Source organism: Coloeus monedula (assembly GCF_965178545.1).
Source record: "Coloeus monedula genome assembly, chromosome: 29".
In the NCBI taxonomy this organism is placed as follows: Eukaryota; Metazoa; Chordata; class Aves; order Passeriformes; family Corvidae; genus Coloeus; species Coloeus monedula.
The window spans coordinates 112,111-132,684 of NC_138809.1; the positions used below are offsets into that span (position 1 = coordinate 112,111).

At 60.1% G+C, this 20,574-nt stretch overlaps 4 protein-coding genes across 9 annotated transcripts in view; all 4 read right to left on the minus strand.

The window, feature by feature from the left end:
* Positions 1 to 18: 18 nt before the first annotated feature.
* ATP8B2 (ATPase phospholipid transporting 8B2) lies at positions 19 to 9,850 on the minus strand. 2 transcript variants are annotated; one of them, XM_082298549.1, is made up of 27 exons: positions 9,718 to 9,850; positions 8,898 to 8,956; positions 8,146 to 8,259; positions 7,923 to 8,021; positions 7,712 to 7,773; positions 7,523 to 7,595; positions 7,071 to 7,141; positions 6,865 to 6,944; positions 6,498 to 6,656; positions 6,331 to 6,419; positions 6,061 to 6,257; positions 5,154 to 5,362; positions 4,936 to 4,979; positions 4,695 to 4,860; positions 4,437 to 4,625; positions 4,116 to 4,231; positions 3,798 to 3,962; positions 3,607 to 3,718; positions 3,377 to 3,482; positions 3,117 to 3,258; positions 2,847 to 3,030; positions 2,436 to 2,659; positions 2,044 to 2,127; positions 1,615 to 1,860; positions 1,390 to 1,528; positions 1,168 to 1,298; positions 19 to 1,075 (listed from the first exon to the last, which is right to left on the minus strand). In XM_082298549.1, the coding sequence occupies exons 1-27, from the start codon at positions 9,746 to 9,748 to the stop codon at positions 788 to 790; spliced, it is 3,579 nt and encodes a 1,192-aa protein (XP_082154675.1). In that variant the 5' UTR covers positions 9,749 to 9,850; the 3' UTR covers positions 19 to 787. The 2 variants fall into 2 exon arrangements, with proteins under 2 accessions (XP_082154675.1, XP_082154674.1); XM_082298548.1 differs by having other exon boundaries at positions 7,071 to 7,144.
* A 420-nt stretch (positions 9,851 to 10,270) lies between these two features.
* AQP10 (aquaporin 10) lies at positions 10,271 to 12,215 on the minus strand (the record flags this gene model as incomplete). Its single annotated transcript, XM_082298449.1, has 6 exons — positions 10,271 to 10,562; positions 10,633 to 10,850; positions 10,932 to 11,050; positions 11,138 to 11,275; positions 11,371 to 11,497; positions 12,111 to 12,215. The coding sequence occupies 6 exons, from the start codon at positions 12,213 to 12,215 to the stop codon at positions 10,271 to 10,273; spliced, it is 999 nt and encodes a 332-aa protein (XP_082154575.1).
* Positions 12,216 to 13,103: 888 nt separating this feature from the next.
* HAX1 (HCLS1 associated protein X-1) lies at positions 13,104 to 14,950 on the minus strand. Its single transcript, XM_082298678.1, has 8 exons — positions 14,810 to 14,950; positions 14,446 to 14,648; positions 14,214 to 14,365; positions 14,034 to 14,079; positions 13,808 to 13,923; positions 13,563 to 13,713; positions 13,332 to 13,490; positions 13,104 to 13,243 (listed from the first exon to the last, which is right to left on the minus strand). Exons 1-7 carry the CDS (start codon positions 14,860 to 14,862, stop codon positions 13,372 to 13,374), a joined length of 840 nt encoding a protein of 279 aa, XP_082154804.1. The 5' UTR covers positions 14,863 to 14,950; the 3' UTR covers positions 13,104 to 13,243; positions 13,332 to 13,371.
* A 765-nt stretch (positions 14,951 to 15,715) lies between these two features.
* The window catches only part of UBAP2L (ubiquitin associated protein 2 like), a 30,387-nt gene continuing 25,528 nt past the window's right edge, over positions 15,716 to 20,574 (minus strand). For 4 of the 5 annotated variants that reach the window (XM_082298751.1, XM_082298752.1, XM_082298754.1 and 1 more), the window contains 5 exons: positions 19,644 to 19,861; positions 19,450 to 19,555; positions 18,275 to 18,342; positions 17,783 to 17,980; positions 15,716 to 16,768 (listed from right to left, as the gene is read on the minus strand). In XM_082298751.1, the coding sequence (XP_082154877.1) occupies positions 16,673 to 16,768; positions 17,783 to 17,980; positions 18,275 to 18,342; positions 19,450 to 19,555; positions 19,644 to 19,861 (686 nt within the window). In that variant the 3' untranslated portion in view covers positions 15,716 to 16,672. Of the gene's footprint in view, positions 16,769 to 17,271; positions 17,323 to 17,782; positions 17,981 to 18,274; positions 18,343 to 19,449; positions 19,556 to 19,643; positions 19,862 to 20,574 lie in introns of all 5 variants that reach the window. The other variant, XM_082298755.1, reaches the window with a different exon arrangement.

The window sequence follows — 20,574 nt, forward strand, 5'->3', positions numbered from 1 at the left end:
GATCCCCCACTGCCCCACTAACCCTAGCCCTAACCCAGGAACACTCAGTCCCGCGGGAGCTGGAAAGGAGGAGGATGAGGGAGGAAGCAGAGGCCGAGGGTTGCGCAAGACCACGTGTGGGAGTGAATCTCAGCAGCCGCCAACACCCAGCCTCCTGCGGCACAGAACGCTTCCCCTTTCCCACCCAGCACCCGCTGTCCTGGTGAACCCTATGGCGGGGGGGACAAAGAGGGTGACCTTCCTCCCCCCTTCTCCCTGTACCCAGCCAAGAAATGAGTCGCTCTGTAAACTCAGAGGGTTTTTCCTTCCTTTTTTTGGGGGTTGGTTTTTTTTTGGCTGCTATTTTTTGGGGGGTCTTTTTTCCCCTTTTTTTGTTTATATAAAAAAAAGACACATGGGTGAAGGGCAGGGAGAGGCCACAGTCCCCTCAGAGCCCTTCACCTCTGGCATGATACATTCATGTGTGATGGGGCGTTTGCACTCAGTGGAATTGAATACCGATGGAGGAGCAAACGGGGGGGGCTGATGGTGATGACATCCATCCATCCATCCATCCATCCATCCATCCATCCATCCATCCATCCATCCATCCATCTGCTCACCCCAGGGAGGGAAAGAGTATACTAGAAGGTGACAGTCCAGACTCCTCCAAACCTCAGCACTGGCCCTCACATGACCTCTGCTCCTACCATGGGACCCTGCTGATGAAGGGCTTTGCCCTCCCCAGGGCCAGGGGCAGAGGAGGGGAGCCCCCAGCTGCACTGGAGGGATATGACCCCCTCCAGCCTCAGACCTTGAGAGTCTTGCTGGCTGCACCACTGGGGCTGCCAACACTGCTGCCCTCACAGCCCTTCTTCTTCCGCAGGGTCTCAATCCAGCTGGTGCTAGGGCGGGGGGCAAAGCTGGAGAGTGCCAGGGAGCTGAGCCGCATGTTCTTGCCGGACATGATGAGCTCCCCGAAACCCTCCTGATGGGAGAAGGCATAGCCGGAGCGGCGTGAGCCCACGTGCCCCGCACGCCGCATGCACCGGTGCTGTGTCTTCTGCTTCTTCCGTACCAGCTGAGTGTAGCGCACCTGGAGACACAGGGCCAGGGTCAGGGACCTGTGGAACCACCTCTCCTCAGACACAGGACCCCGTGACCACTCCCACAGCCGTGCACTCTCACCGTATCTGAGAGTTCTGGTTTCAGGTCCAGCTTAAGGAAGCGAAAGGCCACAACGGGCATGATGCAGACTACGGTGGTGAGGGCAATGGTCAGCCAGACCGTGGGCTGGGCCAGCGTGTTCTGTGCGTTACCTGGGGGGGGGGGGAAGCGTGAGTCCAGTGAGGGCTAGGCTGAGGCAGCACCCTGCTGGGGTGGGGGGCATAGGGCACCACAGGGACTCACCCACAAAGCGGAACTGGTTGGGGAATACCCGGAAGAGGCCATCGCTGTGCATGGTGAAGAGGATGGCGAAGTAGGCGGCCAGGCTGCCCCAAATGAAGAAGTGGTTGATGGCTGTCCAGAATCCTGTGTCTAACCCAATCTAGTGGGGGAGATGCAGGAGGAGACAAGGCTCAGGGGATGCCTGAGGTGCCCCGAGGGACTGGAACCGAGTAGCCATGTCCCTACCTGCACACTGACGACAATCACGAGGGAGGTGGCGACAGTGACGGCAAAGGACTGGTAATCGGCCAGCTGGGCACCATCATCACGGGTAGCGTCAGCAAAGACGCCATAGGGGATGAAGAACATGAGGACAGAGGTGTAGATGCCCTGGGCAATGCAGATGAAGAACTCCCGCTTGTTGAAGAGCAGGTTCAGCTGCCCAGGCTCATAGAGTTTGGGGTACTCCATGCTCCGCTGCTCTGGTACATCCTGGGGGCATGGGCACCTCCCTTTAGCCCTGGGTAGGAGCAGCCTCCACCACAGCCCACAGAATGACAAGGACAGCCCGACTCAGGCACCCAGGCAGCCCTTCTTCCCACAGGGTGCACATGAAGGGAAGTGGGACAGGCTCCTCACACACCCAGGGAGCCCCCTCACTATCCCCCGCCATACCTGGTCAAAGACACCCATAGCGAGCACAGGCAGCGACGTGTAGACTATGTTGTACAGAGTGATGAAGTACTGGTCATACACTGTCTGTATGGAATGGAGCACTCAGCAAGGCACGAGACCTGCCCACCCTGTGCCCCAGCCAGCCCCCAAGTCTCTGTGCCCACAGCTGCGGGGACAGGAGAGCTGTCTCCAGTCCCCCAGGACTGCCCACCCCGACCACAGGCTCCTCACACCCACTGCACGCTGGATGCTAGGCTGTGCCTCCTGGCTCAGGAGGAGTCCCCATAGGGAGTCCAAGGACCTCATTGGTCCTTGGTCCGCATTGCCCCAGAGCCGAGAAACACTGCAGGAAAATGCTCCCCACCTCTCAGTGAGAAAAGCCACCAACCCACCTGTGCCGAGAAGCCACAGAAGAAGCCAAACCAGAAGTGGACCATGGTGAAGGCGAAGTTCTTGTAGAAGAAGTAGCAAAGAAACTTGCACATGCGCAGGTAGGACCAGCGCCCATGCACCAGGAGCAGGCGCTGTAGGAACTTGAACTGGGAGAAGGAGTAGTCGGAGGCCAGCACGGCCTGGATGCCTTCCTGCCCACTGATGCCCACCCCAATGTGGGCAGCTGTGGAGGGAAGGAGAGATGGGTGAAGAGAGGGCTGCCAGGAGCACAGGGGATGAGAGCAGCACCCCCAGCAAGGGCACTTTGTTCCTGTGGGGCACAGAGGGGTGAGGACAGAGGCTCCCACGGGCCCCAGGATGGTGCGGGGGGGGCCTGTCTCTCCTGTGGTCCCCAAGATCCCAGGCCTTACTCTTGATCATGCTGACATCATTGGCCCCATCCCCAATGGCCAAAGTCACAGCTTTCTTGTACTTCTTCACCAGCTCCACCACCTGGGCTTTCTGCAGAGGTGTGACACGGCAACAGATAACAGCCTTGCAGGCACACGCTGTCTCCAGGAATTCCACCTCCATGTCTGCCTCCAGCGCGTGGGCCTGGCAAGGAGAGTGAGGGACAGCTGGGGTCATGGTACACAGATGGGCACAGGGCCTTGTCCTGCCTGGCACTCCCAGGGTCCTACCAGGCTGTGCCCATTGATGACCAGGGCGTATTCGCCTGCAATGGCTTCCAGCACAGAAGTGAGCTTGGAGGGGAGTTTCTCCTGGTAGGAGAAGCCATTGCACACAGAACGCGAGGCATCCATCATCTTCTCCCGGGCTTTCCTGAGGAGAGAGCGGGCACGGGGTTCCATCTCAGGGCCCTTCCGTATCTCTAGCTCCCCCAGTCGCAGCTGTGCCCCACACTGGCACTGTTCTGTGTCCTCTGCCCCCCAACCCTCACCTGAGCTCCTCTCGCACCTCCAGCACAGTGTGGCCGGTGACCACAAACACCTCTGTCATGTCATCTGTCAGCATCTTGCAGGAGTAGCCGATGTTCACAGCTGTTTCTGAGGACGGGAAACCAGGGGCTGAGCCAGAGTCCATTCAGGAGAGTGCAGTAGGGATCCCAGGCAGGTGGAATCCAGCCCACAAACATCCTGATCTCCAGCCAGCACCTCAGCCATGCCTCACCCTGCTTGTCCCCTGTCAGCACCCAGATCTTGATGTTGGCCAGCGTCAGGATGGCAATGGTTTCGGGGACCCCCTGCTGCAGTTTGTCCTCGATGGCTGTGGCTCCGAGCAGCTTGGGGACCCAAACAGGCGGGAGGTCAGTAGGAGCTACCCCCAACCACCCCCTACTCCTCAACCTCCAGCCCACCTACCATCATATCATGCTCCACCTCGTCATAGAGCTGAGCCAGGTGATCCTCACGGGCCTCAGGGGCACTGCCAGCTCGATGCAGCCGCTCGGACCAGTCCTTGTAGTAGCTCTCCTCCAGGTCTTTGTAGGCCAGTACCAGTGTCCGCAGCCCCTCGCCAGCATACTCCTGCAAATGGTCAGAGCTGGGTGTGCTGGCAGACTCTGATGGTGTCCCCAGACCCCAACGGTGTTCCTAGGACACAGCACAAGCCCAGTGCTCAGGCTCCTGGGCAGCCATTCTTTCCTCCCCACCCTGCTTGTAGGACCCTGTCCCACGCACATTGAGGTGGTCGGTGGTGATGTTGGTCAGGTCCTGGTTGACGGGATGCAGCCGCTCCAGCAGGATGGTGTCAGCGCCTTTGCAGTACAGCCGGATCTTGCCCTCAGGGCTGCGGACTGTGGGGAGGAGGGGACAAGATGCCTGGCTCAGGGGTGCAGGAGCAGGTCCCACTCTGACCCCCAGGCATCAACCTGCCAATGCCTCCACAGTCACAACCCCACCAGCCTTGGACTGGTCCCCCAACACACCACAACGAGCCCCATGCTGCAGCCCCACACGGCCTTCCCAGCCCCAGAGCCCGTAGCATGCCCAGGACCTTACCGATGACGGACATGCGCTTGCGGATGTTGTTGAAGTCCAGGATGGCCAGCAGCTGGTAGGTGATGGCTTGACCCAGCTCATGCACCGTGATGGTCTTGGGCGTGCGGGACCGGAACACAAAGCCAAAGTTTCTGGCAGCCGTGACCAGCGCTCCCTCATCCGGGGACTGTGCCTTGTACAACAACTCCCCTGCGGACAGCATGGGGGTCAGTGACAGTGTCGTGTGACCCACAGGGACAGATCCTGCCCCACGCCCACCTTCACTCTTCTCCTCGGACATGACGGTGTGACAGAGCGAGAGCAGGCGGAAGAACTCATGCACATGGAGGTCTCCCAGCTTGACGGCTTCCAGCAGGCTGGGGTCCCAGAACTGGAACCGTGGGTCCGCCAGTGGGTTGAAGGAGAAGTTGACTGGCTCTGGCCTCTGGAAGGGGCAAAGATGGGGTTACTCCCCTGCGGCACTTGGCGTGGGCAGGCACCAAACTGACAGCACCCTTACCTCTCCCAGCTCTGCCTTGTGACCCAGCATGTCTTGCACATCACCTGGAAAACAGGGTATGGAGTTAACCACGACAGAGACCCAACACCGTGGCAACTGCTGCTACCCCACAATGCTCCAGCTAAGCCCCCTTGTCCCCTGACTGCCCCAGAGGCGGGGAGCCAGTGCACCCCCACTCTGTGGGCAGCCCCAGCCTGGCTCTGGCAGCTGGCACTCACCGTAGCTGTGCCCATTCACAGAGCACTTGCTGAAGACCATGATATTCTGGGTGAGGGTGCCAGTCTTGTCAGAGAAGATGTACTCCACCTGCCCCAGCTCCTCATTGAGGGTGGTGGTGCGGGCTTCAGCTGGCGTCTGGCGCTTGGCACAGTACATCTTCTTGTCCCAGTTGATGAAGTAGCTGTGCCCAAGCCGGATCACCTCCACGCTGCAGGGAGGATGGCTGGTTGTCACTGGGGCAGGGCAGCATGCTCTGCCTGACATGCCCACCCCAGACCCTCAGTGCCCTGGCCACTCCAGCACCCCGGGTGTCCCCCACTGTTTGCTAGCTCCCACACCCTTCCCCGGGGCTGGCCTGCAACCCATTCCTGCTGACAGCCACCGCTAAGCCAGGGCTGGGGACCGAGGCAAGGCACCCAGGGGGCAGCCCATGGGGCTCCCTAGGCATCTCACACACCTACACACCCTGAACCCCCTCCCCAGTCCCCAGGGCAGACAGCAATGAACTAGTGGGAGGGGTGGGGGTGACACATTCTTACCTCGGGGCTAAGGGTGACAGAACCCATGCTGGGGAACGAAAAGAGAGAGAAATTAAAAGAGAGAGAGAATGGGACAGTGCAGGAGCCTGGGAGCTGTAGGAGGGCAGAGCAAAATAGCCAGCGTGCAGCCAGAGCAGGGAGAGACGAGCAGCCAGACAGACACAGCCGGGGGTGCCCTGAGAGACCCATGGGGTCCTCAGGCCTCGGGGCGTTCCTGAAGGCAGACATGGCCAGTCACCAAGAGAGCAGCCCACCCCCACCCAACACACCGTTCTGCCTGTGGATCTCCATCCCTGTCTCCCCTCCCCAGAGGGCACCCCTAATTTCTCATACACCCCCTGCCCAGCCCCTCTGCCCCCTGCCCTACCTCACATAGAGCGAGATGGGCACCACAGTGTTGAGGATGATGATGTAGGACCAGAAGGAGAGGAAGCCAGAGAAGAAGGCACTGTGCACCCCCTCGTCCCAGGGCAAGTAGATCTGGAAGCAGATGCCCACCTCATGCTCCCAGATGGCATTGCCAATGGCCAGGATCACTCCCATGCACACCAGGAACCCAAAGATCTGGGGACAGGACAGTACATCAGAGCCCCAACTGGGTCAGAGCCGGGGCTCCTATGATCTCCCTTCTGCATACCCAGAGCACCAGTGTGTTCATGAGCCGGTCGATGCTTGTCCGCTTAAATTTGGTCCGGCCGCTGTTCTGCATCAGTTTTGTGTCGGGCCCTGGGGAGTGGGAAGGCATCAGGGGGTGTCTTTCCCTCCCCTCTGTGCAGCACAGTAGCAGCTGCTTCCTCAGCCCACCTGCGAAGATGACGAGGCCAAAGCACCACTCAGTGTTGCGCAGGACGCAGCCCCGCAGCAGCATGTTCTGGTTGCTCAGGGGGTACTTGTTCTCCTTCCAGTACAGCGTCCCACCAAACTTGTCCAGCTTGTTGTTGGGGGGTTCACAGATCACCTCACCTGGGTGCACAGTACGGCTCAGCTGGGACTTGCCTTCTCCATATGGCCAGCTCCATCCTAAAGCTTCCAGCACCATCCCTGGCTCCCCAGAGATCCGCTTCGAGCCGCAGAATGACAATGCCACGTGGCTGGTCCTGGTCCAGCCAGGGTGACGGAGGAAGGAACGTGGAGGCTGCCCCGTGGCAGAGGGCTGGTCGCAGGCACTCACCGTCAAAGCGAGCCAGCTTGCTGGTGTCCCCCAGCTCCGCGGTGACAGGGATGGCCTGTCGCACCTTCATGTTGGTCTCTCTGCAGGCAAGAAGGCACCACGTGTGGGTTAGACACAGCCTGGCAGGGAGGGCCTTCGCAGGTGCTGCCCAGCAGCTCCCACCCTCCTGCCTTCCCTGGCTCCTCAAGCTGAGTGGGGGCACCTACCCATCCAGCTCTGCAGTCTCTATGTAGCATAACCCATGGGGTTCGCTGCTGGAGAGGAGGAGGAGGTCAGCCTGCTGGGAGAGACTTGTGAAGGTTTGTGCCAACATTGGGGCTTCCCAATGCCTTCCCCAGGGAAGCTCCTGGCCCTTGGATGTCCTTGGAACTCCCTGGAGCACCTGCAAAGGCTGTCCCTAACCCCATGAGCCCTTTGCACCTGAGCCTAGCCACCATTGCTCCAAGTGCCCAGATCCTCAGAGTTCAAAACATGGCTTCAACAGGGCTCCAACTCTCCAAACTAAATGCAACTTCGAGGTTGAGAAGTCCCTAATGTCCCCACCCTGGGAAGTGATGGAGGAGCACGAAAGCAAAGCGGGAGTGGCACCACACCATTCCATGGTCCCTGTGTGCCACCCACCCAGCTGGAACCATACTCGTCTCAGGGCTGCACTCACCGCCACAAACTGGTTGTTCTCCAACTTGATGATGTCTCCGACACAGACATTCATCCACTGCTCCTGCCGAAGGCTGTAGAGGAACAGCGGACTGTAGTCAGGCAGGAGCCCTGCCCTGCCCACTGCCCTGTGCCACGTCCCGCAGGGTCCCTGGCCCCTTCTCCACTGCTCTGTGCCCGTGACACTCACACTCCACCGATCAGGACCTGAGACTGCCGGTTGTTCACCTGGTTGTCACTTTTATGGCGGAACTGGGAGCAGGGGGAAGAGACAGCAGTGTCAGCGATGGGGTCCTGCGTCCCCCTGCCATCTCAAATGCCATGGCCCTGGACACCGCACCCCTGCACAGCATCCCAACCCCCTGCCCAGCGGGCAGAGGGGCACAGGCAGAACCACTCACATAGTCATCGGTGGCATCTTTGACAGCTGTGATGGTTAAGACAAGAACCAAAGGCACGATGGTGGTAAACCAGGAGAGCGAAGAGATCTGAGGAATCAGCTGGAGACAGGGAACAGGAATTACAGGGGAACCAGCCAGGCCCGTGCTGCCCCTGCTCAAGGGTGCCAAACCTCCCCACTTTGGAGCCCTCCTGGATTCCCAGGCAGGGAAGGACTGCACTCACCTGCAGGATGAGGAGGAAAAGGAAATAGGTGTTGGCCACTTCCTGGAACTGCTCAAAGAGGTTGACAGGCAAGAAGGTGACGATGTTGTACTTGGAGGTCTTGATGCAGTTGCTCTGGAGACAGATGGGGCAAGAAGGGGGTTTACAGGCTGCCGAGGCCCCATAGCTCACCAAGATCACTCTAGAGGGCAGGGGCTGTGGCTCACCATGCTCTTTTGGGGGGTCAGGCTCCTGCTCCTGTGCTACCCCTGGCAGCTTCCTTGGGAAGCTAATTCCTCAGTCTCAGTCACCAGCCAGTACCCTGGGACCAGCCTCCTCCAGCAGCAGCACCTGGCCCCCACAAGGGTGACCCCAACCCAGACCCCCTGCTCCCCTCTCTGCAGCCAGCTCTGGAACAGCCAGGGATAACCTCCAACGTGGGGGGAGGTCAAGGTAAGCACTGCCCTCCCCTGGCACCTTCAGAAGCTGACCCATGAACCACATCGGGATGTGGGACCAGGCTGGGATCTGGGCAGAGCCAGCAGGTTCTAGGCCTTGGCCAAGGATGGGGGGCTGAATCTCCCACAAAGAGTGCACTGTGCCCCCCCCCCAGCCCCACAGCTATATTGGCTGTAATGTCATCAGCACCATTTTCTCAGAGACAAACACTATTCTGTAATGCCCCCAGCTACTGACGCATGGGTGATTCAGGCCCCAGCCCCCCAAACCTGCCCAAGGACCCCCGGGAGGGGGTTCAGTCCCCCCTCACTCACTGCGTACTGGAACTTCTCATTGTACTCCCGCGCGTTGGCTCGCACTCGACGCTCCTCCTCTGCAACACAGCACCCTGTCACCCCCATGCACCCCAACACTCCCTACATCTGCAGATGGAGAACCCCAAGACCCTGAACTCTGACACCCCAATCTCCTCTGCATCCTGAGAGCCAAGCTAGTCCCAGAATCCCAGAATGCAGGGAACAGGGAGTCTCCCCAGCTGTGTCATGTGGCCCTGTGCTCCCCCATGCTAGGACCTGTACTCCTGCACACCTAGAACCCCAGCCTTGCTTAACTGTACCTCCAGGCCCCAAATTCTGCATACCCAGACCCCCCAAAAACTGAACTGCCAGCCCTTCTTACCTGTACTCCCAGAGCCCCAGATTCCACATCTCGCGTCTGGCTTATCTGCTCCCCCAGCCCGGCACCCCGAGGTCACCAGACCCTTCCACCCCTGCATCCCCCCATCACATCTCTGCTCCCTCAGCCCTGCTTAGCTGCACTCCTGGATCCCCAGTTCCCAACCCCCTAAATTCTGCCCCCCAAACCCCCAGCCCTGCTCAGCTGCACCGCTGCACCCCCATCTCTGTACCCTCAGGCCCCCATTTCTGCTCCCCCGCCGTGCCCGCCCCGCCGGGATCGCGGACCCGCTGCCACTTCTCGGACATCTCCCGGGGCACGGCCCCGGCTCCGGCCCCGGCCCGAGCTGCCGCAGCCGGCCCGGCCCGGGCGCTCCCGCCCCGCCCAGCCGCGTTACTGGGGCAACGGCCGCACCGGGGCCCGACCGGACCCGCCCGGGCCCACGGCGGCCCCGCTTACCTGGGGCCCGGCGGGCCGCGCACCGCTCCATGTCCCGCGGCCCCGCAGCCCATGGGGAGCGGGCGGGCGGCCGGGCCGGGCCGGGCCGGGGCCGCTGCCTCTGCCGCCGCCTCAGCTCCCCATGGCCGCGGCGGCGCCGGTCGGCGGCGGAAGTGAGGTGGGGGCGCGGGGAAGCGACGGAGCGCGGCCCCGGGGCTGGCCCGGACTACAACCCCCGGCGCGTCCCAGCCAGCGGGGCGGCTCCAGGAGGTCCCGGGGGGCCGTGTGAGTCCTGGGGAGCCAGAGACAGCCCCAGGGCCTCCCGGGGGACTCCTGGGGGGGCCGGAGACAGTCCCAGGGGTTGCCAGGGGGCAGTCCCGGGGTTGCCAGGGGGCAGTCCCGGGACCCCGGGGACAGCCCCAGATCCCAGCGGGGCACCCCCACACTAGCAGCACGTGCTCCCCAGGCGAGGGTGCCCCTGCAGCCTGGCCGGCCTTCTCCCTGGGGGGCTGGAGGCCACGGTCTTCACCATATCCCTGCACCCCCAAATCCATAGACAAGACACCCCGTGCCCTCAAGACTTTTTTAATGGTGTGTTAGGGACTGTGGGGGAGACTGTGCTGCTGGCACATGGTGGTGGGGGATACCCGGCAGGCACTGTCCCCCCAGTGTCCTTCTCCTTGGGCAACATCCCAGTGTCTGGGTCGATGGTGGTGTTGACTAGAACGATGGAGCCCTGCTCTGTCAGGACGTCGCTGTCCTCCTCCGGGTAGTGGAAAGCCACAAAGAGCTGGTACAGGAATGCGCCCACGGCGGCCCCCAGCAGTGGTGCTACCAGTGGCACCCACCACCACCCATTGCCCCTGCTGAGGACGGGACAGAGTGGCCTGGGGATCATCCCTGCCATCCCCACCTCACCCCCTTCCCTCTACCCACCTGAAGACCTCCGGGCCCCAACCTGCCACATAGGTGAAGAGCCGGGGCCCGATGTCCCGTGCAGGGTTCAGGGGGCAACCACAGTTGGACCCCATGGAAGACTCAATGGAGAGCACCAACAGAGCCACGACCACTGGTTCCAGGCCCTTGGGGACAGCCTTGTTGCGGGTGTCCATGATGCCCATGATGACCACAATCAGCACCCCTGTGCCAATCACCTGCAGGGACAACGCAGCAGCTCAGCACCATGGGGACTGGCACAATTGGAGGGGGCTGAGGGAGCTGACAGTGGCACCCACCTGGTCCAAGAAGCCATTGGCGATGGAGACGTAGTCAGCTGGGTAGGTGGCAAAGATGGAGGCAGTTTCTCGGGGGCCAGAGACAGTAAGCGTCCCGTTGCTGTAGTGCCAGATGGCATCTGGGGGACAGAGGCAGAGCATGTCCATGAGCCTGGCCAGCCCAGCATCACCATGGGGTTCCCTTGCCCAATGCTGCTCCCCCATACCATAGTAGAGGATGTAAACAGCTCCAGCAGATAGGAAAGATGCCAAGGTCTGCACAAACATAAAGATGGGAAACTTCCACCAGGGAAACTGCTCCATCAGGCACATGGCAAAGGAGAACGCCGGGTTCATGTGGGCCCCTGCAATGGAGTAGGGAGAAGGGCTGGGAGTGGAGGGTCCTGGGGGACTCGGTGCCAGGGGATAGCAAGAGCTGGGACCCCTTCCTCTGTCTCACCAGAGATTCCTCCTGCTATGTAGATGCCTGCCATGACGGCCAGGGCGCCTGCCAGGTAGCTGGTGAGGAGGTTCCCCTTCATCTCAAAGCTGGTGATCTTCTGTGCAGCACCGCTCAGGGTGATTATCTGTAGAAGAGGGATGTAGCCACACCTTAGCCCTGGTGGACCTGTGCTGAGAACCTCCCATTGCTGATACTGCAGGGCAGCAAGGCGAGGGCTATGCTTGTGCTACCCCCATGGTTTTGTTCCTCAGTACTTGGGACACCAGACAGGGACTGGCAGGGAGGTGGTTACTGCTCTCACTTATGGTTTTGATGGCAAAGCAACCAACTTATAAGCAATTAAGTAAAGTGCTTCTGTGGGGAGGTGGTGGGGAAGAGGTGCCACGACACAGCCACAGGGACACCATTTGCTATCATGGGATGCAGCCCAAATGCTAAGAACAGCACCAGAGCACCAGCCTTTGCCTGCTCGGAGGCACACACTGCCCACCACCACACCCTAATTGCACCAGAGCCATGGCACAGGGCAGACCATGCTGTGGGAACAGGGTCCAAGTGGGAGGACAGGCAGTGCTGAGTTGCACATTTGAGTGTGGGGCAGCCCCAAACCCCTCCAACTCCAAGGGGCAAGCAGCAGAGCCCTGGGACCCCTGGCGTCTGCCACCACCCCACCGTCAGCCCTGTCCCACCCACACGGCCCCCCCATCAGCCCCGGCCCACCCACGTGCCCTGCTTACAATGAGCACGAAGGTGGACAGCAGCTCAGCCAGGCATTCCCGCACCAGCTGATTCCGGACGCGGAGCAGAGCCCGGGCCCTTGACAAGAAAGAAGTGGTGCCCATAAGTGCTGACTGGTAAGGGGCAGTGGTGACTGCAGTGGTGACAGCAGCAGTGACAGCAGCGGCAGCAGTGAGGGTGGTGTAGGTATCTCATTTGCAGCAGGTTTTATGAGCCCCAGAGCCAGGTGCATGATAACGTGCAGACTTTAAACCAATCAGGGCTGCACCAAGGGAGACGCCTGGCAGGGAACAGAGTCCTGTGTGGGGCCAGGGACACTTCGTGATGATGCTGCACCTCAGTAGGGCCAGGCCTGGTGGGAGCACCCTGATCCCCAAGTGGCCATGAGGAGCTAAGACCTCACTCAGGTGAGTAGGCACAGGTATTTCCTGGCCAGGAATCCCGTTTATCCCTGCCCCATCCCTACCCAAGCCACAGCTGCAGTCAACACTAATAAAGAGGCCCTGGAAAGGTCTCTGGGCTGGGCCAGGCGCTCGAGTGGCCCAGGGGAGGCATTAGCACAGCATCGGGCAATGAAATGGGAGAGGGAGGTAAGAAGGCACCTCAGTAGGGCCAGGCCTGGTGGGAGCACCCTGATCCCCAAGTGGCCATGAGGAGCTAAGACCTCACTCAGGTGAGTAGGCACAGGTATTTCCTGGCCAGGAATCCCGTTTATCCCTGCCCCATCCCTACCCAAGCCACAGCTGCAGTCAACACTAATAAAGAGGCCCTGGAAAGGTCTCTGGGCTGGGCCAGGCGCTCGAGTGGCCCAGGGGAGGCATTAGCACAGCATCGGGCAATGAAATGGGAGAGGGAGGTAAGAAGGGAGCAGTGCAGGCACAGGAACCCAGCAACCACCTGCACCCCTGAGGCAGTCCCCCAGAGACGTCCTGGTGGCCAGGGGGAATCTGCCTCCAAACCCATGAGATTCCAGTCTGAAGGAGCATGGCAGGTCACCGTTCAGCATAAATAGACTTTATTGCTCTGTACACACATACACTTGGCCCCCACAGGGGTCCCGGTGGCTCCGCAGCACTGCAGAGGGTAGGCAGCCTCCAGCCCAGGCACCACTTCCCAGCAGGATCTGACCCATCTACAACAAAAACAGGTGGTGAGAAGAGGCTGCTGCCCACTGCCTGCTCTGACGGCCCTGGCAAGTCCAGCGTCCCCCCAGCCTGCACCTGTCGCACATATGGGCTGCTCAGTCAGGACTGGGCACAGCTACCAGCTCGAGAACCAGCGTCGGAAGAAGCTGCCCAGCGCAGACGAGGGGTCACTCAGGTTGGGAGCATGAAGCTCGTCTTGCTGCGGCCACGTGCCAGCGAACTGTGCCAGCTCCTCTGGGAGGGCATGGAGAACTCCATCAGTTGAGCCCCCGTCCACTCCTTGCGTCCCCCCCAAACCTCACTCACGGTCATCCATGTTGACCACGTCCTCCCGATAGTCCTTGTTGTGCCCATCCTCCTTGGTGGTGGTGATGAAGGCCTGGTCCCCCCTCCGGCGCGTCACTGTTGTCTCCCGGCGGCCCTGGCTGTCCTGCACAGTGCGGCGCTCCTCTACCGCCTGTGCAGAGTGCCAGGCCCTGAGACACTCCCCGGCCACGGGGACCGTGTCCCCAGGTCTCCCAAAGCCCTGCTGCACCTGCAGAGACACTCACCCCATCAGGGAGAGTCACTTTGGTGACAGAGACACTCTGGAAGTAAGAGTGGGACTTGGGCTCGTTGGGTCTCAGGATGGTCCCCAGCCCCACGGAGGAGACCTGGGAGTCCAGGTCTGTGGGAAGATGTGAGATGGTGGCTGCAGCATGGGGATGTGCCCCAGAGCCTGTGGCAGCACAGGTGGTGGAGCAGCGAGGGCAGAGACCCCCCAGCCCCAGCACCCACCTTGATCTTCCTTGAGGCCAGGAGGAGCCCGGTGAGCATCTTCCAGCTGCAAGACAAAACCACGCACCACTGACGCCAGCGACGGGAGGCAAAGAGCCACACTGGGGCAGCACCGCAACAGCACAGAGCTGGCTACCACTGTTGCGCCTGCGGGAGGCAGACCCCAGACCCCTCACCCACCCCTAAGAAGGGTCTCCATGGCCGGGCCAGATCGCCAGCGCTCCCGGAGCTCCCCGGGGCCGCGCTGGCAGGGGCGCTCTCCGGGTGCTTCAGCATCGAGTCCCGCAGCGGTCGCCCCGCGCTGCCTCCATCGGGGCCGGGCAGGGCGGACTCTGGGCAGCAGAAGGGGGTCGGTCAGGCCGAGGGGCTCTGAGCGGCCCCAAGCGTCTCGTTGAGCCCTTCCCGCACCCACCGAAAGGCTGCTGGGGATCGGCCCAGAACCCCCCGAAGACGCCCAGGAGCTCGCCCATGTCCCGGAACAGCTCCTCGAAGGCGCCGCGGGGCGAGCCAGGACTGAATCCGAAGCCGAAGTCCTGGGGGGGCTGCGACATGGATGGGCCGCCATCCTCCTCCTCCTCGTCCCACGCCGCGCCGCCGAACAGCGGGTCTCGTGGTCTGCGGGACCGCGGCACTGAGACACCCGGACAGCTCGGAGCAACCGGGAAGCGGGCCGGTGCCGGGGGGGCAACTGGGGGCCGGGGGGTTGAAAGAGGGACAGGGTCTGTGCGGGCGGGGCCGGGGGGACCCAGGGGCCGGGCCAGGCAGGGTCCCGGTACCTGCAGCGCCCCGGGAAGCCGAAGAAGCCGCGAAACGCGTCGTAGAAGCTCATCCCGCTCCCGGCCCCGCCGGACCCCGCTCCCCCGTCCCGCCGCCGCGCCCGGGCCGCGCTGCCGCAAAGCGCCGCGGCCGCAAAGCGCCGCCGGGTGTCGCGAGGCAGCGGGGCCCGGCCCGTGCCCCCCGAGGGCCGGAGCCCGCCCCGTCCGACCGTACGGGCCCCGTGCCCGCGCTACCCGGGGCCTGTGTCCCGGGGCCCCCGTGGGGGGTGGGTGCTGCCGGAACCAGGGCGGGAGGGCTGGCGGGGAGCGGGCTCCATGCAGCAGCCCGGCTCTGGCCCCCAGCTGGGCTCTCTGAGGCCCGCGCAGCCCTGCCGCTCCCCCCCCCCCCAGCCCCCACAACACCGGAGGGCTCCAACTCCGCCCCCCAGGGCCGCAGGGGCTCCCCAAAGCCGCAGCCCCGTACCTTGCAGCGAGGAGGCTGAGGGGAAGCACAGGGTCAAGGGCAGCTGAGCAGGCGCTGCGGGGACAGGCAGCGCTTCCAGCCGCACCAGCGGCCCCACTGCCCTCCCTCCCGCCTGTCCCGCTGAGCTCGGGGGGAAGAGGGGGCTGGGGAGCACCCCTCAACCTCCAAAAGGAGGACCAGCAGCACCAGACTAGTGGGGACATCAGGCAAAGCACAGTACGAGGTAGAAATGAAGGGTGAGGGTCTCAGGGAAGGGAGGGGTAGGATAGTGGCATTATCTGTGCACTGGCATCCTGCCGCCCACTGCTGCAGCTAGGCAAAGGAAAAATCCACAACAGGAGGGCACAAAAACATCAGCCAGACGCTGGGGGGGAGGGGGAAGCACTGCCCCCAGTGCCCAGGGCCTCCCACCCCCTGCACCAAAAATAGGGAACGAGGCTGAGAAGGTGGAAAAAATACACACATCACTTTGTGATCTTTATTCTCTTCAGTAAATCCCCACTTGGGGCTGCAGCTGAAGGGATCAGGTAGAACTGAAAAATACAAGATCTGGACTGCATAGAAAAAACCCAAAACAAAACAAACAAAAACCCAAACCAAACAAACAAAAACCCACAAATCAAATCAAATCAAAACCAAAACAAAACAAAACAAAACAAAAAAAAAAACCAAAACAAACAAACAACAAAAAAAAAAAGAAAAAAAGAAAAAAAAAGAAAAAAAATCCCCAACCCAAAAGCAGAAGATACTTACAGCGTGCAAGCAGGGCAGGACCTGCACTCTGGGCCCGTGAGGATGGAGGGACATAGATGGAGAACATAAAATATCGGGGGGGGGCCCCCCCTGGCGGGGGGGGGAGAAATGAGAGAACTAGAGGACAGCATGGGGTTTTTGTTTTTATATACAAGACACATTTATCCATTAAATTTAGAACACGGTACAAAAAAAACACTTCAACTAATTAATCTTACAATGCTGCTCATATCAATTACTGGTCTTAATCCTAATAATAAGGGGGTTTGCTGTAGGCGACTCGCAGCTTCCACTCCTTTGGATCTGAGAGGTTCTGGGGCAGCAGGATGGGAGAGGGGATAGAAAGGAGTAAAAACCAAAAAAGGCCCCTACGGCAAACGGTTCAGATCTGAATGCAGAGAGAGAAAAAAAAAAAAAAGGGGAAAAAAAAAAAAAGAAAAAATACAAATTCTATATTACATACAACAGGAAAGTGGCTGAAGACAGACAACGCAGAGGTGCCTGCAGCCTGCCCTGCGGGGCCCTGCTGGGGCTGGGGGCCCGGGTGCTCCCCACCGCAGGGCTCTCTCCTCCCTGGGATCCTTCGTCATCATCGGGGTTCGCTGGGATTCTCTTCCGGAAGCAAGTGGTGGCGAGGGGCCCAGGCCTCAGTTGGCGCCCCAGCTGTAGCTGTTGTAGGCAGACTTGTTGGCCTGGGATTTCTGGGGGATGGAGCTACCTTGGCTGCGCTGCCCGGAGCCGCTCTGTGGGAAAGGGCAGAAGGAGAAGCAGGTGGTGAGTGCAGGGGAACCACCCCCAGCCTACTCCACAGGGTAATGCTGGCACGCCTCGGCCCCAGAAGAAGACACTTTGGACAACAGCTCCTTGGCAGCCGCCAATCTGGCTCAGCCCAGCTGAGCTCCCCGGCGCTGGGGCAGGGGCTGCCTCTGGCAGTGCACAGCTGCACCGCCCGTGCCCCAGCAGCCCCAGCACCCTCCCTGGGCTCCGCACCTTCCTCCAGGCCAGCAGCGCACAGGCCCACGGACAGCTCGCGCCGGCCGCCGAGCAGCAGGGAGGGGGGAGACAGGGAAGGGTGGGTGCGGGTTGTGTCTGCACGTGGGTGTGTGTGTGCACATACTGACTGAGGGCCTCTCTCCTCGCCTCGCGGGGCCACGGGGCAGAAGGAAGGGGCGATGTGATCCTGGGGAGCCTTAGGGGCGGGGCAGACCCCAGGGCAAGTGCAATGCATTTTCAGAGAGTTCATTACCTGATCTTCCTGCTGGCGTTGGCAGCACAGTATCATCTGCAAATATGGAAGCTGTTGCAGTACCAGGATATGTAAAATAAAGGGACAAACTATGACAATAGAAATCCATGGTTAGACCTGAAAGCTCCTGCAGGGTCGTGGCTATGGCGAGTAACCCCTTTGGTGCTGACCTGCAGAGCTGCCCCTCTGAGGATGGCGGAGGTCAGGGTGCCCCAGATGTGTCTGCATGAGGGGGCACTACCTGGCCATACCTGGTGCAGCCCAGCAGCAGGGGGGTTGTGCGGAGTACCCACCCTGGCAGAGCGCACCCCAGGCCTTCCTTCTCACCTCGTCCTCTTACCAGCCCTGTGTGTATGTGCAGGTGTGAGCATGTGCATGTCACTGCGTGTGTCCGCTGCAGAGCATGAGGGAGGGAGGCAGGGAGGGAGAGGGGGACCAGGGGAGTAAAGGGGGAGCAAGAGCCCTAGGAGATACCCCAGCAAGGGGCTCAGGCACCAGGGGCATCGCTTACCTGCCCGTCCTGCTGCAGGTGGTGGTGGAGGATCTGCGAGTGAGGCTGCTGATGCGGGGTCAGGATGTGCATGAAGGGGGTGGGGGGGTATGCCGCCGCTGTTGCAGGGTTGATAGGGCCGCCGCTGCCCAGCGCCGAAGGCAGGTTGAAGGAGGCTGCTGGGGTTCCAGTGTGAAATCCCTGCTTCTCGAAGGATTGCTAAGAAGGAGATGCCAATGGCAGAATAAGGGCTAGGAGCCAGGCTGGCAGTGTGCCCCTCCCCATCTCTACACATCACAGGCCCGGAGTCAGCATGTGCTACAGAGAAAGGACAGAGTCTCTTCCTATGGCTCTTTCTGGACTTGGAATTGCTCTAAGCTGGGAAAAGTCAAGCATTTCTCTTCTCCAGGCTGACTGATGCAAGGGGAAGAGACCTCATTGCCCAGGGAGGCTGTCTCAGAGCTTGGCTTCTCTTCCCCAGCAATGCACTCCTGCCCACTCACAGACACTAACCTGAGTTTTGGAGTAGACAGAGCCCGAGATATCCGGCACGCCTGTATTACTGGATGTCACGGATACACCTGGGGAGAAGGGAGAGGTGGGTGTTAGGCAGCAGCCACTGGGCCAGCAGAAGCTGCTTGCTGCCAACACCAGCAGGACCTGGTGGAGAGCTCCAGTGGTCAGAGGTCAGCAGACAGATTGGCCTGGGCAGCCAGGCCCTGGCATGACCGCATGCAAAGCACCCATATAAGTTATTTTGATCTGGACATACACTGTTTCAAAATGCTTCTAGAAACCAGCTGAAGGGCTGGCTGCCATCCAGAGAAACACATGGAAAACAGCAGCTCTGAGGAGAGCTGGGGAACACAGTGGACAGACAGGGAAACAAAGCCACAGCGTGTGGCACAGCAGCAAGAACAGCCCAAAAGCTTCTTGTGTGTAAAACAGCCAATTGCATGTAAAGGCAACTCAGCTGTGGGCTGGGATGGCTGGTGCAGTGACTGACAACACAAGCCCCACAGGGTGTCAGCTGTCTGTAAAAGAGGGTGGACCAGAGGACACCTCAGCCATCATTTAATGCCTGGAAAAAGTGCTCAAATGAAAGCAGTCTGAAGGACTCAGCATCAGGTGAAAGCTGAAATATCTTTGCAAAGGAAAAACAGTATCTTGAAGGGCTCTAATGCAGTGAAAAAAGGGACAAGAGGAATTTAAAGGCTGGAAGAGGGAGCCAAATGCAGCCCTGAGTAAGTCAGCCACACACCAACCAAGTACCAAGACAGGTGGCAGGTTTGTGACCTTCCTGTACCTTTGAATCAAGGACACTTCCCTAGAAAGTGTCTGCCAAACACTGGGGGGAAACAAGTTCAAATCCAGAACAATTGCTGTATAGGCAGTTAAAAAACCCAAACAAAACCGAACAATTCAGCAGCTTAAGCTTCTGATAGGGGTCCAAGGGCCCAGACAGCTGACTGTGGGACACAGAGGAGGGCATGAAGTGATCTATAACCCCCAAACCTGCTCCAGACCTGGATGCAGAACAATCCTGGGCCTAAGGATAATAAACTACTTGGGAGTGGCACCCCTGGCATTTTCCTCTATTACTGCTGTAAGACAGCACTCCCTATCACAGCCAGTAAGACTGGGAGCAAGCCCTGCTGCTGTGGAAGGTGCTCTTGTGGGTCTCTTACCAGTACTGTACCCATGAGAGCCATAGCCACTGGGCTGCTGGAAAGGGGTTGCTGATGCATTGACGCTGACATTCACACCATGCTGCTTGGAAGAGGTAGGAGCAACCTACAGAACAGAGAGGAACAGAGTGAGGAGGAGCTTTGCTGTGACACCCTTCTGCCCAAATCCCACTCCTTGCCTCTGGGAAACTCACAGGGAACACGGCGGGCCCATACTGGAAGGTGCTGGGGAGCCCTGGTACCCCTGTGTAGTATGGCAGACTGGTGTAACTGTAGCCGGGAGGCAGCGCCGGGTTCAGGAACGTCTGCTGCGTGGTGTGGTGAGTCTGGGTCTGGCTCTGCTGAGGCTGTGCCAGAGTTGTTGCAGGAGCAGGAGAAGAGGCATCACCTCGGCCAAATTTTGTTAAGTCACCTGCAACAGAGGAGGTGAAAGGAGAGTGAAGAACAGATGCTAGATCCTGGCCCGTTCCAACACAGCCCAAAGGTGACCCAGTCTTTTGATAAGCAGTGACTTCACCTTCCCCCCACACCTCCTGCCACTGCCAAGGACTGTGGCCCTCAGGAACGCTCAGACCTTTGTACACTGATAAGGCAAAACTGTTAATTGCTCCTTGGTCCTAACAGGACTACAGAGGCAAAGGAATACACAGTAGCTAAGCCCAAATCTGGCACTGGATAAACCTGCCAGCAGAGCCTGATGCTAGAGCTCTCCCTCATCCTTCTCCATGCACCAGCAGCAGGACTGAACACAATCCAGATCCCTGCCTGGGCTGTGCAGGGCTTGGCTGCAGGGCTGGGGGAAGCTCCCTGTGCTGATCTGGATGAGCACCTGCTTGGCTCTTCCATGCAAACACTCTCCAATTCAGAGTTCACATAGTGCCATGCTCTGAGCTTGTCATTTCAGCCTCAGCTGGGCAAAAGCACTTCCACACAAACCAGCTCCTGCCAAAGTTGAGGAGAAGTGGTGCTGGAAAAAGAGCAAACCTCAAAGTGCAACAATTCCTAAAGCCTGTGAAAGCTCAGCACAGTCACTGCCCACTGGGGATTGGCAGTGCATTAACACACCTGCCAAGGTCAGTGAGAGATCATGCACCCACTGGGCTCTTGGGTTGAGTTTGACAGGTC

Coding starts and splice junctions, on each gene's coding strand:
- ATP8B2 (XM_082298548.1), bottom strand. CDS start 9,748: ATGGAGCGGTGCGCGGCCCGCCGGGCCCCAG. Junction 4,980..5,153: donor TGTGAATGGGCACAGCTACG/GTGAGTGCCAGC, acceptor CCTGTTTTCCAG/GTGATGTGCAAGACATGCTG. Junction 4,861..4,935: donor ACAAGGCAGAGCTGGGAGAG/GTAAGGGTGCTG, acceptor TGCCCCTTCCAG/AGGCCAGAGCCAGTCAACTT.
- HAX1 (XM_082298678.1), bottom strand. CDS start 14,862: ATGAGCTTCTACGACGCGTTTCGCGGCTTCTTCGGCTTCCCGGGGCGC. Junction 14,080..14,213: donor CATGGAGACCCTTCTTAGGG/GTGGGTGAGGGG, acceptor TTTGTCTTGCAG/CTGGAAGATGCTCACCGGGC. Junction 13,491..13,562: donor CGTGGTCAACATGGATGACC/GTGAGTGAGGTT, acceptor ATGCCCTCCCAG/AGGAGCTGGCACAGTTCGCT.